This window comes from Ambystoma mexicanum, chromosome 8 (assembly GCF_040938575.1).
Source record: "Ambystoma mexicanum isolate Mex_15411 chromosome 8, UKY_AmexF1_1, whole genome shotgun sequence".
In the NCBI taxonomy this organism is placed as follows: domain Eukaryota; kingdom Metazoa; phylum Chordata; class Amphibia; order Caudata; family Ambystomatidae; genus Ambystoma; species Ambystoma mexicanum.
Window position 1 is genome coordinate 1,267,735,210 of NC_090929.1, and position 17,003 is coordinate 1,267,752,212.

At 49.0% G+C, this 17,003-nt stretch overlaps 1 protein-coding gene across 1 annotated transcript in view; it reads left to right on the forward strand.

Annotated features, from left to right (window-relative positions):
- Positions 1–17,003, forward strand: part of CC2D2B (coiled-coil and C2 domain containing 2B) — a 2,924,037-nt gene that overhangs the window by 1,786,351 nt on the left and 1,120,683 nt on the right. The window contains exon 10 of the mRNA XM_069611382.1: positions 15,386–15,482. Coding sequence (XP_069467483.1) covers positions 15,386–15,482 — 97 coding nt within the window. The remainder of the gene's footprint in view (positions 1–15,385; positions 15,483–17,003) is intronic.

The window sequence follows — 17,003 nt, forward strand, 5'->3', positions numbered from 1 at the left end:
AAGATAAGGAATACGTCGGAGGACACAATCCCTTCGAAAGTATATTTGCTCCAATTAAAAAACTATCCTGGGGGCGCTGTTGCGCACGATCAAGATGGCCACCTGAAGTGAGAGCTCCGGCCCGACTGAAATCCGAATTATAATTGAATCCTGTTTCGGAGCCACCAGCGGATAGCAGAGTCGAGCAAAGTGTGCACTTTGGCCCAGTCCACACCCGACTGAAATCCTGGGAGTGGCGGACTAAAACTCACGGAGATATTGGCTTTGGCGGGGTGAGCGGGAGAAGGCCCGGGAGTGTGCCGCTAGGGATGTCCGGCTGGCCTGCGCCCCGTGTCGCTGATGCTCTGGCCAGAGAGGCATAGAGAGGAGGAGCTGCTGTGCTGAGGTCACGGAGTTGGACCCGTGGGCACTGCGGATCGGCTGAGGTGGCCCCCCTAGGTCCCGTGCATGAGTGGTGTGCGGGCGAGTGCTGCTGGCTCATGGGCCCTGCTGCGGTCCGGCGGCGAGGTGTGACCGGGGGAGCCTGGTGGGGCCCTGCCTTCGCAGTTATAGAGGCGATCCTGCTGGGTGAGAGCTGGCGCTCCCTGCCGCGATGTGGCAGGTGCTGAGAAGCGGGCCGTCGTCGGACGTGATATCCTTCCCCCCGACCCGGACCGTGACCGAAGGAGCGGCGCTGTCAGGGGAAGGGAAGACTCTATTTCCTGGCCTGTAGCTGGGGCACGCCACGCGTGCTATAATTCCTGTAAGTTGGCAGTGGAGGCGGCGCGGGGGTTCGGTGCCGCTGAGACGGTGAGTTGTACGGCATTCAACGGTTGGGGGGCAAGGTACCCGAGGCCTTCCCCCGTGCCCACTGTGCGCTATAGGGCCGGACTGGATCTGGGAGTGCCACGCTGGGGCCCTGATTCAGATTCGAACATAAACTGGGATAATCAGCTCCTTTCTACGTGGGAGGACACAGTCCATTGCAAGTGGGCAAATTAACAAATATATCAGCTCAACTGTGGCCACGGGCGCCTGGACACTGATGGCCCCATAAAACACTATTTTCGTGGCGCCCCAGCCTGAACAAGCCCACTCGACAGTTAGTATCCTACACGGCACGGACGGCCTACCCCTACGGATACCTAGCATAGTCCCACAGAATCCATAACCCCCGTCGGGCTGTGGTGGTGGGCCGGCTGGTGTGGCAGACATGGGTAACACGAGGAAACAGGAAAAAGCGGCAGAGGGGGCGACCGGGAAAAAGAAGGGCCCGATGGACTCAGTCACCAGCAGCCAGGCAGTCGGCCATGAACCAGATCCGCCGACAACATCAACAGCTGAACCCGGTGTGGACAGCGGTGACAGGGTTCATCGCCTTACCACGATAGTACAGAATGGCTTCCTATCCCTTAATATGAAGCTAGATGACATTGTCAACACTATTGGAGCACTGAAAACGAGAGTCGACAAGGAGAGCCTCAGAATCACTGAAGCGGAAGACAGAATTGGCACAAATGAAGACACCATTGCGCGACACGATCATGACATAGCGCAGATTAAGGCAGGCATGAACGCGTTGCAAAGTAAATGCGAGGACCTAGAATCCAGATCCCGAAGAAACAACATTCGGATTGTGGGGGTTTCTGAAAAGTTCGGGAAAGGCGCAATGGAACAACAAGTGGAAAACCTTCTTAAGACTCTTTTTGGGACAGAATCCTTTTCGAGCCAATTACTGGTTGAGCAAGCGCATCGCACTCTGGCCCCCGTGCCGAAACCCAGAGCCCCGCCGCGCACTTTCATTGCTAGACTGTTGAACTACAGAGACAGAGATACAATACTTAGAAAGGCAAGAGAAATTGGGACACTACAATATGAGGAGAACCGCATAAATGTTTATCCGGACTTTGCTGCGGGGGTACAGGCTAGCAGGCGATCATATGAGACGGACAAGCGGCTATTGAGGGCACGCCAGGTCCCATATGCGCTAATATTCCTGGCCAAGATGCGAATTCAGTATGGAGGAAGGGCACACTTTTTCGAGACCCCGGCCGCTGCTCTGGCATATGTGGAAGCAACTATACCCCTACCATCTAGAGGCCGTGGGCCGGACCAGAACGGAAGATCACCCCTGGGGGGGAGAGACCGGAGAGACCGGGAGAGACCGGAGCCCTGTTGACTGAACATGGTTGCACACATATCCTCTGTTGCTGTTTTGTTGATGTGTAACGGAATTCTGCTCCCGTTGGGGGCTCTGAGTAACGTTCGAAGCGGGTCGTGAGCCCGCTCTGGTGGCCTCGTGACGACAACGTAGCACCCACAGGAAAGTTCCTACAAGTTTCAAGGGTACATCGTCAAGTTGGGGCGGATGATGTGGGTGGAGGGTGGAGTTGGGGAAACCGGGAAGTTACAGAATGTTACTGCTACCAGGGCATGTTAGGGACCTGGGGGGTGGATTGGTTTAATTTAAGTTCCAGGTTGGTTGAAACCAGGTCTGGCGGGTGCACACTTCGCCCACATCAGGTAAACTTAAGTTATGGTGGAAACAATGGCACGGCATTGTATGGCATTGTATGGGGGAATGGGTGACGGGGTGAAGATAACCTTATTGTCCTGGAATGTCCGGGGGCTAAACAACCCGATGAAAGTCAGGAAGGTGGGGAACTATGTCACCAGGCACGGTCCTCAGATCCTAATGCTCCAGGAGACGCACGATCAGGGAACGGTTAACAAAAGTATAATGGCTAAATGGGGCAAGCTACGTTATTATACAGAATATTCCTCACAATCCAGGGGGGTCATAACACTCATACATCCTGCATTAGGATTCCGTACCAAGGGACATGAGGCAGATCCAATGGGAAGATATGTGTTGGTGTGGGGGGAAATGGCCGGTAGATAAATAACCCTGCTTAACACCTATGGCCCTAATATAGATGACCAAGATTTCTATCTGAAAATACTCGACATTCTTAACAAGCACGACACAACAACTATTATATGGGGCGGCGATTTTAATGTTGCACTTGACCCCATGCTGGATAGGTCAACTAATGTGGTGAGGGCACCCACGAAAACGGCGGTAACCCTGAACCAACTCCTTCCGCAGTTGTCACTGATAGCCGCTTGGCGGGTGTTACACCCGGGTTATAGGCAATATACATATTACTCATCCGTGCATGACAGTGAATCGCGTATAGACTACTGGTTTATATCCTCGGACATCTCGAGCACGCTGCAGCTCTGCACAATCCTCCCCCGCACGCTGTCCGATCACTCCCCGGTCTTACTGAGCCTCGTGTTCCGGGATGTTCCCAGACCGGCGAGAAGGTGGAGAATGCCAAGGGGATTGCTGGGAGATGCAAACGTGGCCGAGATACTACACAAGGAGATAACCAACTTCTTTATAGACAACCTGAGGACGGTAGATCGGGTATCCACGGTCTGGGAAACATTCAAGGTTTGGGTTAGAGGGATCCTTATGTCCAAATGAATGGGACTCTTGAAGGGGGTGCGACGGGAACTTGAGGTGGTGGAGCGGGAACTGAAAGAACTGGAAGAGGTATATAGCTGCACTCATGACAGGGACACCCTCGCTGAAATTCATAAACTCCTTAGGAACTTCGACAATTTAGCCACGAGGGAGGTACGATACATCGCGGCCCCCATGCGGGCGTGTCGCTAAGGAGAGGGGAATAAGGCGGGAAAGATGCTGGCCAACTTGATCAGGAATGAAACAAATAACGCCCCGATAGCCGCCATTCAAACAGCTCCAAATGTAATGGTCACAAGCGATAAGGGTATTAGTGATGAATTTGTCTAATTCTACAAAGCACTGTATGCGAATAGAGACCGGAAAACCCCCACTGAGATAAAAGAATACTTAGCCTCACTGGGTCTTCCGACGCTCCCAGACGAAAATAAATTGGCTTTGGAGCTGCCTGTCACGATAGAAGAAATCGCTGAAGCGATCAAGGATCTCACGTCGGGTAAAGCCCCGGGTTCGGATGGGCTGGGGGCTGAATTCTATAAGGAGTTCCATGAGGAACTAGCCCCTATTCTACTCAGAACGTGGGAGGAGACCCTCGAACAGCGTATATTGCCCCCGACAATGAGAGAAGCTATTATTACAGTGCTTCCCAAGCCCAGACGCCCACCCCAGGGCATGTCCTCTTACAGACCCCTCTCACTCATAAATACAGACTCAAAAATATTTGCGAAGGTCATGGCCAATCGTATGCTACCCATAGTTCCCGCACTGGTCCACCCGGACCAAAACGGGTTTATTCCCCAGAGGTCTACTGCGTTGAACCTCCGCAGGCTGTTTGGGATCATGGCACAAATTGACCGGGCAGACAGGCGGTCGCCGTCTCCCTCGACGCTGAGAAGGCATTTGACTCGGTCTCATGGGAGTACCTCTTCTCGTTGTTGGAGGCGTTCGGGGTGGGGCCCAATTTTATTGGATATGTCCGTCTACTCTATACGAAACCCGGGGCTAGAAATCTGTACCAACAGAACCATGTCCGACATGTTCGAACTGGGGAGGGGCACCAGACAGGGGTGCCCGTTCTCGCCAATTCTATTTGCCCTAACGATAGAACCCATGGCTGCTGCGGTTAGATTACGACATGTGCAAAGCAGACTCTTGAATATGCCCTTTGACGGCTCTTCTTTGTTTGGTAAGAAGGCGGATGACAGTTTAGAAAAACTACAAACATCAAAGGCAGCAGCAAAATCCCTAGGAGCTGCAATCCGTCAGACACCATATCGCACTTCAGGAACCTCTTGGAGAGGTAAGTCCTTTCGCGTTTATTCCATGTTAGGCGGAAACCTGTGCAGTTCCCTCTGGGACCACTGCAAAAGATTTAGGACTACAGGTGTTTGGCAGTAAACCCACTTGGTAGCAGTCTGTACCAAACAGATTCACTTGGTAGCTGTGGCTGAGCAGTCAGACTTCCCTCAAGAAGTGTTAAGCAGTATGTGGAGTATACAATATAGGGCAATTCTTCACAGTAAGACAAGCAAACACGCAACAAGGCTTCAGTGTAAAGATATACAGGTATTTATTTATAACGGAACATCTATAGAAAACACTCTGGCACTATCACGGCAAACAATTCAATTACAATTACTCTACGAAGCAAAAGATCAATCCCCCTAACAATAGTTCGACAAGACTAGGTTTTACCAGCATCACTTATTTGCAGACAGAGGTGTATGCTGCCACCTAGATGGTACTCTAGTATTCGTTAGGACGGGAGAGAAAAATAGTAGGTTGCAAAATCAACACAGTTCAATACTTCACGGGACAAATGCAAGGCAAGAAGACAAGAACCACAATAGATCATAAAGTTCAGAGGCCAGGCCCACTCGGAGAGAGGCAAGGCGATATGTCCCAAAAAGTCTCTTTGTGGAAATGCGTTCGAGTCTGTGTAGCAAATTGTTATTGGAAGATTGAACCAGTTCAGAACAATACGCTAGAGAAAGCTAGTAGGCGACCCTATGGAGAGGCGAGGATTAAGACACCTCACTCTATCCGGCAACAAGGGAAGCCAGGCGGACACAGTACCTTGATTGTGGAGAGACAGCTCCGGCGGTGGATGCACGTCGGGTCTTTGCCAAGAGTAGAGATGATCTCGTTGTCGAAGAAAAGTGAAGTCCGGTGCACCACCAGGGAAGAGACCAGCCGCGGAGTGCTCCGTCACAAGGCACCACCTTTTGGTCGCGGTACAGGGGTAGTGGCTATCCGGTTGCCGAGGTGCTCTGCACAGGCAATTCGACCACTGCGTCCTGAGGCGAAGAAAAAGCAAAGGGGACTGGTTGTTCCCACCAGTCAGGGGAAGAGACTCTCCGGCAGGGAGATCTCTGTCGTTGGGAAGTGGTGAGTCGGTTCAGCAGGGCTCCACCGGAGGTGTCGTCGTTGCAGGTCGGCTCAGCTTTACCCTCGTCGACTTCTTAGGTCCTGTGGCGACTTCTGAAGATCCAGTCCGAAAAGCCCTGCTTTTATGCAGAAAACCCCCATTCATCCAGCCTAGCTGTCAATCAACACACGCTAAGTGGTGAGCGGGGAGGCTCACCACTTGGGCCAATCACACCAGAGTGCGACCGGAGTTGGCAAGGCAACTCGGTCCAGGGTGCCTAAACTCCCTCCCACAGCCCTGTGGTAACCCAGACAGAATGGCACCACTTTGGAGGGTCTCTGTACAGAGGCCCGCCAAAAGTGGAACAAAGGGCTCAACCTTTGGTTTAGGAGTCACAGAGACGAACACAGACGCCATTTTAAAAAACCGAGTTCTGGCAGAAAATACCATCCAATAGACTTATTTAAGATAAGTAGACCGGTGCTATGTTAGAGACTAACGAGAAAAAGTATCAATCTCCAACAATGGGAAGAATCCCATAGAGTTATATTCAGGGTCGAACATAACAAGTAGTTTCCACTGCCACCAGCCAAAACTCGACGAGGGGGGACGGGACGGCGCCCCCTCGAATAACAGATCCAGGAGTAATCGAATTGCCCCTGCTAGTACGTCCACAATAGGATGGTTTGTACTAGTTCTGTTAGTAAATTTAGGTCTAGTAAAGCCAATGGTGACTTTACATGCCCGGGGAGACAGTAGTCAGTCCCCGGGTATGGAGTCTATGACGGGGGTCCGCTAGGACGCCCCAGTGTTACGGCACGTAGGGTGCGGTGTAACACACATAGAAAAAAAACATATGAGACCCTATGGAGTAAAAGACCCCATAGCCCATAGAACACATTGACAGTCAAAGGAATTACACACATTCATGTCCAAGAGTGGGAGAAAAAGAGTCTCACTCTTGGCAGGATGGAAAAAACAAACTCCAGAAATCCAGCAAAGCTGCTGGGGTTCTCACTAGGTTAGGAAATTCAGCCTAAACAGAGAATTCTCCCTAACACTTGCCCCCCCCCCCCAGACTACTAAGGGACAGGAGGATTTAATCCACTCCTGGATGAATCTCATACCTCTAGTCGATGACATACATCCTAGAGAGACCATCAGCATTTTGGTGGTGACATCCTGACCTATGTTCAATGGGTTTCCAGGTTTTCCTTTGTAAGCTATATGACCTACAAACCTTCCTAGGAACATCGGTCTTTTTAAGTTTATAGGGGATCTGGTTGACCAGTCCCTCAGAAGTTGTTACAACTTCTGAACCTGTGTTAGGCTTTTTCAAGGGGTCCTTATAAAGGATTCCCTTAGATCTAGAGGGGCCTCCAGAGGTCTTCCCTACCTCTCTGTTGAGAGAAGGTTGAGTTTTAGGCTTCTTGGTAGGAGGGGATGGAGATAAGCAAGGTACATGCTTCTCCTTCCTCTGAGATCTTACCTTCCCTACTTTAGGAGTTTCCCCCTTAAGTCTAGGAATTGGGTTGGAGTCTTCCGTGGAAGGTCCAACAGTCTGGAGGTTTTTGGCCTTAGACTTTTCTTTTCTGGTTTTCCACCAGCACTGAGAATTACCAGTTCTCTTAGGCCTAGTTAGGGTTCCAGCAGGTCTATCCACCTCTTCCTCGGAAACAGGGGGAGTCACAGACTCTATAACTGGGGGAACAATGATGGAGCTTGGTTGGGGCTCCCATTTCCCTAACATGTGAGCCTGAAATTTGCCTGGGTCAGAGGTCAACTTACTAACGCCAGGGCTTGTTGTGGGGTTCTCAGTAGAGGTTCCCACAGGCTTAGAGTGGTTCCTTAAGGTGGCCTCTCTAGCCAGTTTGGTTTGGTTCTGGGTCTCCATACTGGGAGGCCTGGGGGTACTGGATACTACTCCTAGAGTTTTTAGATCATTCCCCAACAGGACTCTCCCAGGCACCTCAGTCTGAACACTGACAGGAATCAACACTGTCATGTCATTACACTGAATGAGGGCTGGTAGAATTGGAACCATTTGGACAGGGCCTCCAGATATCTTAGCGGGACCTTTGGGTGCCTTAGCAACATCCTCAGGCCTGAAAAAGCTTTCGTCCACTACTGTTCTGCTGACCCCAGATTCTCGCCTGGCATGGGTATCCTGGCCATTGACAAGAACACTGTCCACATAATAACATTTAGAGTTTTCTGGTATAGAGTCATATACACTCCTATTCTGATTACTAACCAGGTCCATTGACTCTACTGATACACTTGCTTGAAGAGCCCAAGGTTCGTCAGCAAATACTTCAAAGTGAGCACTAGTCATTTGGACTTCCTCCTCAGAAGTGAAGGCCAAGGAGACTGTGCTGATACCAGTAGGTTTACCCTTACATTTTGGATCTCCTTTGATATGGTCAGTTGCCCCACAGAGATAGCATGTTCCAAATGCTCTCTGGAAGGGTGGCTTGTTGTGACCTCCTCCTGGTTTGTGGCCAGAAGGTACACTATTCGGTTGTGGTTTTCCCTGGGGTTTACCCTGGTTATTTTGTTTGGGGCCCTCTGGGGAATTTGAGTTATTCGAATTCTCTTTTGAGTCTTTTTTAGGCTGTTTTCCCTCATCCTTCTTCTGAGTTGCCCCAGAATCCTTATGAGTAGCCCTGTTGGCAACCCACAAGTCAGCAGCCTTCGCCAGCTTCCGGGAATCTAATTCCTTCGAATCAGCCAAGTGCTGTCTGAGCTCAGGAGAACAGGCATCATAAATCGACTCCAACATAAAAAGATTCTTCATACCCTCATAAGTGTTCACTTTGTAACCCTTAATCCATCCCTCTAAGTTTTTCAACCCTTCACTCACCCAGGTAGCCCAAGGGGTACCATCATGCTTTTTGAGGGTTCTAAACCTCTTAAGATACTGGGAAGGGGTCTTCCCGAATCTAGCTATCAAAGCTAGTTTCACACTTTCGTAATCCGTATTATCCGCCTCCCCCAATTCCATTCCCACATCAGTCGCAACAGGAGGGAGCCTAGAGAACAACCAGGGAAGTAAATCGTTCCCGGTGATGTCCTGGAGCCCATGATTGTACTCAAACAGTTTTAACCAATTCAACACATCCAATCTCGGTTCATACATACCCTCTAATTCCTTCGGCATCCGGGGTCTTTTGGGACTGGAGCTCCTAGAGGAACCAGAGGAGAGAGAAGCATTTTCCATAGACAACTTTTTCATCTCTAACTCGTGATTAAGTTCTATTTCTCTGAGTCTTAACTCAGCTTGCTTCTGCTCAGCCTGGGCATTCATCCGTCTGAACTCGAACTCTTGGTTTCGTTCGGATTGGGCCAAGAACCGTTTGTATTCTAATTCGAGCTTCATTTTTTCGAGTTCAAAATAAGCAGGGTTACTTGTGGGACCTGGTATGGGCCCCGTATGTACAGCGGGTAAGGCAGGTAGAGGAGCAGGGGAGACAGTTTTGTTAGCCTCTCCTTCCTCTTCAGCCTCTTCATCACTATCATCACAATTATGATTTAGATCAACACCATCACTGTTATCTACATTTGCTGGAGAAATTGGTTCCTCTGAACCAGTACCCAGACTTTGGTTCGCCAGCAATCTCTCTATTAGTTCTAATTTCTTGCCTCTTACAGAAAGATTCTCTTGCCTACAGAGAGCTTGCAAACTCTCAGTATTTTCACCTGACAAGGATTCTTGACTGTAAGTTTCTATCGTAGACATGTTTTTGAAAGTTGCTTTTTAGTGCTAAGCTTTGTGGTTAGTTATCCTAAAGTGTCGAAAAGCACTCTAAACTGTATACTCGATACAAATCCCACCGCTGTACACCAGTGTTAGGCGGAAACCTGTGCAGTTCCCTCTGGGACCACTGCAAAAGATTTAGGACTACAGGTGTTTGGCAGTAAACCCACTTGGTAGCAGTCTGTACCACACAGATTCACTTGGTAGCTGTGGCTGAGCAGTCAGACTTCCCTCAAGAAGAGTTAAGCAGTATGTGGAGTATACAATATAGGGCAATTCTTCACAGTAAGACAAGCAAACACGCAACAAGGCTTCAGTGTAAAGATATACAGGTATTTATTTATAACGGAACATCTATAGAAAACACTCTGGCACTATCACGGCAAACAATTCAATTACAATTACTCTACGAAGCAAAAGATGAATCCCCCTAACAATAGTTCGACAAGTCTAGGTTTTACCAGCATCACTTATTTGCAGACAGAGGTGTATGCTGCCACCTAGATGGCACTCTAGTATTCGTTAGGACGGGAGAGAAAAATAGTAGGTTGCAAAATCAACACAGTTCAATACTTCACAGGAAAAATGCAAGGCAAGAAGACAAGAACCACAATAGATCATAAAGTTCAGAGGCCAGGCCCACTCGGAGAGAGGCAAGGCGATATGTCCCAAAAAGTCTCTTTGTGGAAATGCGTTCGAGTCTGTGTAGCAAATTGTTATTGGAAGATTGAACAAGTTCAGAACAATACGCTAGAGAAAGCTAGTAGGCGACCCTATGGAGAGGCGAGGATTAAGACACCTCACTCTATCCGGCAACAAGGGAAGCCAGGCGGACACAGTACCTTGATTGTGGAGAGACAGCTCCGGCAGGGGCAGTTGTTCCTGGTGGTGGATGCACGTCGGGTCTTTGCCAAGAGTAGAGAGGATCTCGTTGTCGAAGAAAAGTGAAGTCTGGTGCACCACCAGGGAAGAGACCAGCCACGGAGTGCTCCGTCACAAGGCACCACCTTTTGGTCGCGGTACAGGGGTAGTGGCTATCCGGTTGCTGAGGTGCTCTGCATGGGCAATTCGACCACTGCGTCCTGAGGCGAAGAAAAAGCAAAGGGGACTGGTTGTTCCCACCAGTCAGGGGAAGAGACTCTCCGGCAGGGAGATCTCCTCTATCGTTGGGAAGTGGTAAGTCGGTTCAGCAGGGCTCCACCGGAGGTGTCGTCGTTGCAGGTCGGCTCAGCTTTACCCTCGTCGGATTCTTAGGTCCTGTGGTGACTTCTGAAGATCCAGTCCCAAAAGCCCTGCTTTTATGCAGAAAACCCCCATTCATCCAGCCTAGCTGTCAATCAACACGCGCTAAGTGGTGAGCGGGGAGGCTCACCACTTGGGCCAATCACACCAGAGTGCGACCGGAGTTGGCAAGGCAACTCGGTCCAGGGTGCCTAAACCCCCTCCCACACCCCTGTGGTAACCCAGACAGAATGGCACCACTTTGCCCGCCAAAAGTGGAACAAAGGGCTCAACCTTTGGTTTAGGAGTCACAGAGACGAACACAGACACCATTTTAAAAAACCGAGTTCTGGCAGAAAATACCATCCGATAGACTTATTTAAGATAAGTAGACCGGTGGTATGTTATGTTAGAGACTAACGAGAAAAAGTATCAATCTCCAACAATGGGAAGAATCCCATAGAGTTATATTCAGGGTCGAACATAACAAGTAGTTTCCACTGCCACCAGCAAAAACTCGACGAGGGGGGACGGGACAGCGCCCCCTCGAATAACAGATCCAGGAGTTATCAAATTACCCCTACTAGTACGGCCACAATAGGATGGTTTGTACTAGTTCTGTTAGTAAATTTAGGTCTAGTAAAGCCAATGCTGACTTTACATGCCCGGGGAGACAGTAGTCAGTCCCCGGGTATGGAGTCTATGACGGGGGTCCGCTAGGACGCCCCAGTGTTACGGCACGTAGGGTGCGGTGTAACACACATAGAAAAACATATGAGACCCTATGGAGTAAAAGACCCCATAGCCCATAGAACACATTGACAGTCAAAGGAATTACACACATTCATGTCCAAGAGTGGGAGAAAAAGAGTCTCACTCTTGGCAGGATGGAAAAAACAAACTCCAGAAATCCAGCAAAGCTGCTGGGGGACTCACTAGGTTAGGAAATTCAGCCTAAACAGAGAATTCTCCCTAACATTCCACATTCGGAAAAGGCAGAGGACAGCCGGTTCAAAGGGGTCAGAAGAAATTCACCTGAGGTGGACGGGGTAAAAATACAAAAGCCGCAGCAGCAGCAGGTGCCTCTTTACCCTCAGGATGTGCATCAGACGCCTCCAAACCGCTCTGAGGATTCTCCTCACAAGACACCAGTAGGGGGCAGGTTAACTCAACGTCTGACGGAATGGCAGGTTATTACGTCAGATGCTTGGGCATTGGAGACAGTTGCCCAAGGTTACTGCCTGCCCTTTCTACGCATCCCTCAGAGTCATCCACCGGGGAACACCTCTCTGAAAGTTCCAGATCTGCTCCTCTTGCAGGAAATTGTAGACCTGCTAGAGAAAGGTGCCATAGAACCGGTACCTGTAGCGGAGAGGAACAAGGGCTGGTACTCCCCCTACTTTCTCATACCGAAGAAAGACGGAGGACTGAGACTATCTTGGACTTATGAGAGTCCTCAGGAAGGACAAGTTCAAGATGGTAACTCTCTCTCAGATCCTTCAGGCCATCCAGCTCCAGGACTGGCTGGTATCTCTGGACCTCCAGGATGCTTATTTCCATGTGCCAATCCATCTCAAACACAGGAAATACCTGAGGTACGCAATTTGCGGCCTCATTATTAATTTCGAGTTCTGCCGTTTGGGCTGACCTCCGCCCGAGGGTCTTCACCAAACTAATGTCGGTAGTGGCTGCAAGTCTAAGGAGGGAAGGGATTCACGTCTACTCCTACCTGGACGATTGGCTGATCAGAGCTGTATCTTCGGAAACAAGCTCAGACCCAGCTAGATTATGTCTGCTACTTCCTTCACAAACTGGGCTTCTCCCTCAATTTAAAGAAGTCACAGATGCTACCATCACAGAGACTCCAGTCCATTTGAGCGGTCCTGGACACTTCCCTGGGAAAAGCCTTGCCACCAGAGGTGAGGGCTCAAGATATTCTGCAGATGGTCACCAAGTTTCAAAATATCCAACGTCTCCCAGCCTTAGACTTTTTGAGGTTGCTAGGCCTCATGGCAGCCTGCATCTTCCTTGTGCCAGTGGCTCGCCTGAGAATGAGATCTCTTCAGTGGGCACTGAGAACTCAGTGGTCGCAGTTCTCAGGGAGAATGACAGACCTCCTTCAGGTTCCGGACAAGGTGGCTCGAGACCTTCAGTGGTGGGCCTGCCAGGAAAACATTCTGAAGGGGGAACTGTTTTGGCAACCATGGCCGGAGATAACAGTAGTCACAGATGCCTCACTCACGGGGTGGGGAGCCCATACCAACGACTTGACCATCAGCGGTTGTTGGTCTCCATCGGAGTCCAGACTACATATCAACCTGTTAGAGCTGAGAGCAATCAGACTAGCGCTGAAAGCTTTTTTTTTTCATCTGTACAGGGGAAAAATGTCCTGATAATGACGGACAACACAGTGGCCATGCACTACCTCAACAAAAGAGGAGGCGTAGGATCACTGCCACTGTGCAGAGAGGCAATGCAGCTCTGGTTTTGGGCAATTCAAGAAGGAATCTTTCTATCGGCAGTTCACCTAGCCAGAGAGAAGTACTTGGCGGCGGACGCTCTGAGCAGGCAGGGCACAGTCTCCCACGAGTGGGAACTATCTCAGGAAGTCCTACAGGAGATCTTCGCCCTTTGGGGAACCCCTCAAGTGGATCTGTTTGCCACCAGTACCAACAGAAAGTGCAATCTATTTTGTTCAAGGGAATTTCCCCCGAGAGGAGCTCTGGGGGACGCGTTCGTAGTGGACTGGGAGTTTCCACTCCTGTACGTGTTTCCACCAGTCCCTGTCATTCCTCAAATGATCAGGAGGTTGAGAAGATTCCGGAGGACCATGATCCTAATTGCCCCAGACTGGGCCAGGAGAACGTGGTAGCCGGACCTTCTGGACATGTCCATCTGCCCTCCAATTCGTCTTCCACTCAAGGAGAATCTTCTCTCACAGAAGGGAGGTCAGGTTCTCCATCCAGACATCAGAACCCTCAACCTTCACGTTTGTCTTCTGAAATTTTGAGATACAAGGATTGGGACCTCCCTGATGACGTCATGGAAGTGTTGCTTTCGGCCAGAAGGCCAGCAACAAAGTCTTTATGCCGCTGCCGTTGGAACAAATTTTGCAGCTTGTGTAGAGAAGAGAATATCGACCCCTTTTCATGTGGTACACCAACGGTGTTATCCTTTCTACTCTACTTGGCAAATTCAGGCCTTCAAGTTGGCACTATCAAGGGCTATCTCGAAACGCTATCGATCTTCAAGCGCACTGCGGAGGAGCCTTCCTATTTCAAATTACCCTTAGTAATACAATTTATAAAGGGATTAACTAATGTCTACCCTCCAAAACCTTTCCAGGTTCCTTTATGGGACTTAAATTTAGTGTTAAATTTCCTGATAGGTACTCCTTTCGAAGCACTCCACTCTTGTTCGCTAAGATTTCTCACCCTTGAAACTGTCTTATTAGTGGCTTTAACATCTGCTAGAAGGGTGAGCGAATTACAAGCTCTATCTTGTAAACCCCCTCATGCAATTTTTCATAAAGACAAGGTTGTCCTACAGGTGAAGCCTAATTTCCTCCCATAGGTGGTTTCTGAATTCCACATCACTCAGAAAATTACTTTACCTTCATTCTATCCGCCTCCCCATCCGGGGAAAGAGGAAGAAAGGCTACATAGGCTGGACCCAAGGCGGGCTTTAAGCTTTTACATCAGCAGACTTGCTAGAATTAGGCAAGCAGACCAACTGTTCGTGGGTTACTCAGGGCACAAGTTGGGACTACCGATAACAAAACAAACCATTTCCAGATGGATTATTTTGGCCATCCTGGAATGTCACAAACTGGCAGGGAAAGAGCCTCCTCAAAATCTTAGGGCTCATTCAATCAGGGGTATCGCAGCCTCCTCGTCCTCCAAAGAGGGGTTCCAGTTCGAAACATATGTGCGGCTGCCACATGGGCGTCCGCACATACCTTCACAAGATTTTACAACCTGGATTCCTACTCTAGTCAAGAGACTAGGTTTGGCAAAGCCGTATTGCATTCGGTTCATTCCTAAAAGGAAACATGGCGTTTTTCTCCCACCTCCAATTGCACACCACTGCTATGGGAGTCTATCAAAGATAAGGAATACGTCGGAGGACACAATCCCTTCAAAGAACAAGTTACTTCTTACCTTGGAATGTTCTTTCGATGGGATGTTCCTCCGACGTATTCCTTATCGCCCCTCCCATCCATCCCTGCAGTAATACTTCCCTTGTGGTTGCAGCTTACGCTCCTTCAAGGTCACTATCCAATTCATGTAAAACAACTGTTAACGTCAAAACGGAACTGAGCAACGGACGCTGCGCGAGTCTATTTATACGCGTGGTGACGTCGGCGCCGATACGGAGGCCGTCGAGGGAAGATAAGGAATACTTCGGAGGAAAATCCCATCGAAAGAACGTTACAAGGTAAAAAGTAACTTGTTCTTCTAATCCGTTCTTAGTTCTGATGTGAAACTGTGACACTGTGTTTATGCTTCAGAAAGATTGTAATAGCAGAGGTGAGGTGTATTATCTTTTCTCTTGTTTCTTAAACCAGATCCCCAACTGGCGACTACAGCTTTTCTGGCTTATCTAAGATCAAGGACAAAGTGTATATCAATGTTTTCGATGAGCTTGTGGTTGAGAAACATGAGGTAAATAGATACTTCTTTTATATTTATTTTAATGCTACGTTAAAGTGTCCATTATCAGTTTGCGAAGTTGATTTCTTATTGTGGAGAAAAAAGTATTGATGATTAATGGGGAAAAGTATGATCAAGTATGAATATATCATTCTCCATTTTCCATCATATAATCCACGAATCATCGAAATATTCCAAGGGTTGGCGAAGTCAATAGTTTGCAGTTGCTCATTGCTAAATATTTGGGCCCAACATACCCAGTAATTCCAAACATATCTGCAAATTAGTATTTGCAGAAAGATAACATTGGTAAAATACATTTTAAAAAGACGTTCGTTCATTGTGGTTGAAGTAATTCTTTTTGTTAAATCTATAACTAATTTTTTATGTCAGCAAACACTTGAACACATTTTTGGAACCTTTGAAATAAACAGTGATGGCAGGTGTGAGCTAGGATGGTGTTGGCAGTGGTGGGCTAGGGGTGGAGCTTGGGCTGGCAGGGTTGAGACTGCATTTGTCGTTGGGGATGTACTCGCAGGCAGGCATGAGCTATGGGGGCAGGTGGGGTTAGGTAGGGTAGGCTGGGACTGGGATGAGGGTAGACTTGGTACTTAGTGTGGTGATTGTTTGAGGATGTGGGGTGCTGGTTTGAAGGGGATGCTAGGTTGATGACAGTGATGTTCTTTCGGTGATGGTCCGTGTGGTGCTAGGTTGGGGTTGGATGTGGGACTGGGGTATCATGCAGAGTTGGGATTTAGTGCATGGATGAGATGGAGTGCTGGGTTGAGGGTGGCAGTTGTGCTGGTGTGTGGTGCTGGGGTGAGGCTGGGCGTGATGTTGGTTGTGGCGCTGCGTTGAAGAGGGTGAGAGTTAAAGGTTGTGTGGTACTGAGGTGTGGTGCTGCAGAGAGGGCAAATGTGGTGCTTGATTGATAGGGTATGGTGCAAGATTGTGGAGGTGCTGTATTGATGGGGTTGCTGTGGAGACAGTGAGTGTGGCTTTGGGTTGAGACTGGTGGTGCTGGTGCATAGTTCTGGATTGAGAGGGTGTGGTGATTGGGTTATAAGGTTCTGGTTTGTGGTTGAGGATGGTGTTGTGGTGTGGTGCTCAGTTGCAGGGGGTGAGGTTCTAGAGTGTGATGGTGGCTTGTGGGTGGGTGTGGTGCTGGGTAGAGGGTGATTTATGGTGATTGAACGTCCTGCTTGGTGGAAGCAGTGTCTCACTTTGTAGAGGTAGAGCAACGAGACTTGACTATACAGCTCAAGAGTAGGCCCTGTGTGACAGTTAGACCAGCAAAGGGAGCTAAGTCTGCCACCAACACAGAGGGACACGTTTATTAGCATACAATTTCCCTTTCTTTGCACAATGTAAACGTGTCAAATATAACCCTGACTACATGATAGGATAGTATGTATAATGTAATCAAAGACGCGACATGTCACATGGAAACATATTTTTACTAATTTAAATCTAGGCCAAGGCCTCCTACATATGGCCCAACCTGCTACATGAAAAAGTACTTCTATTTTTTTA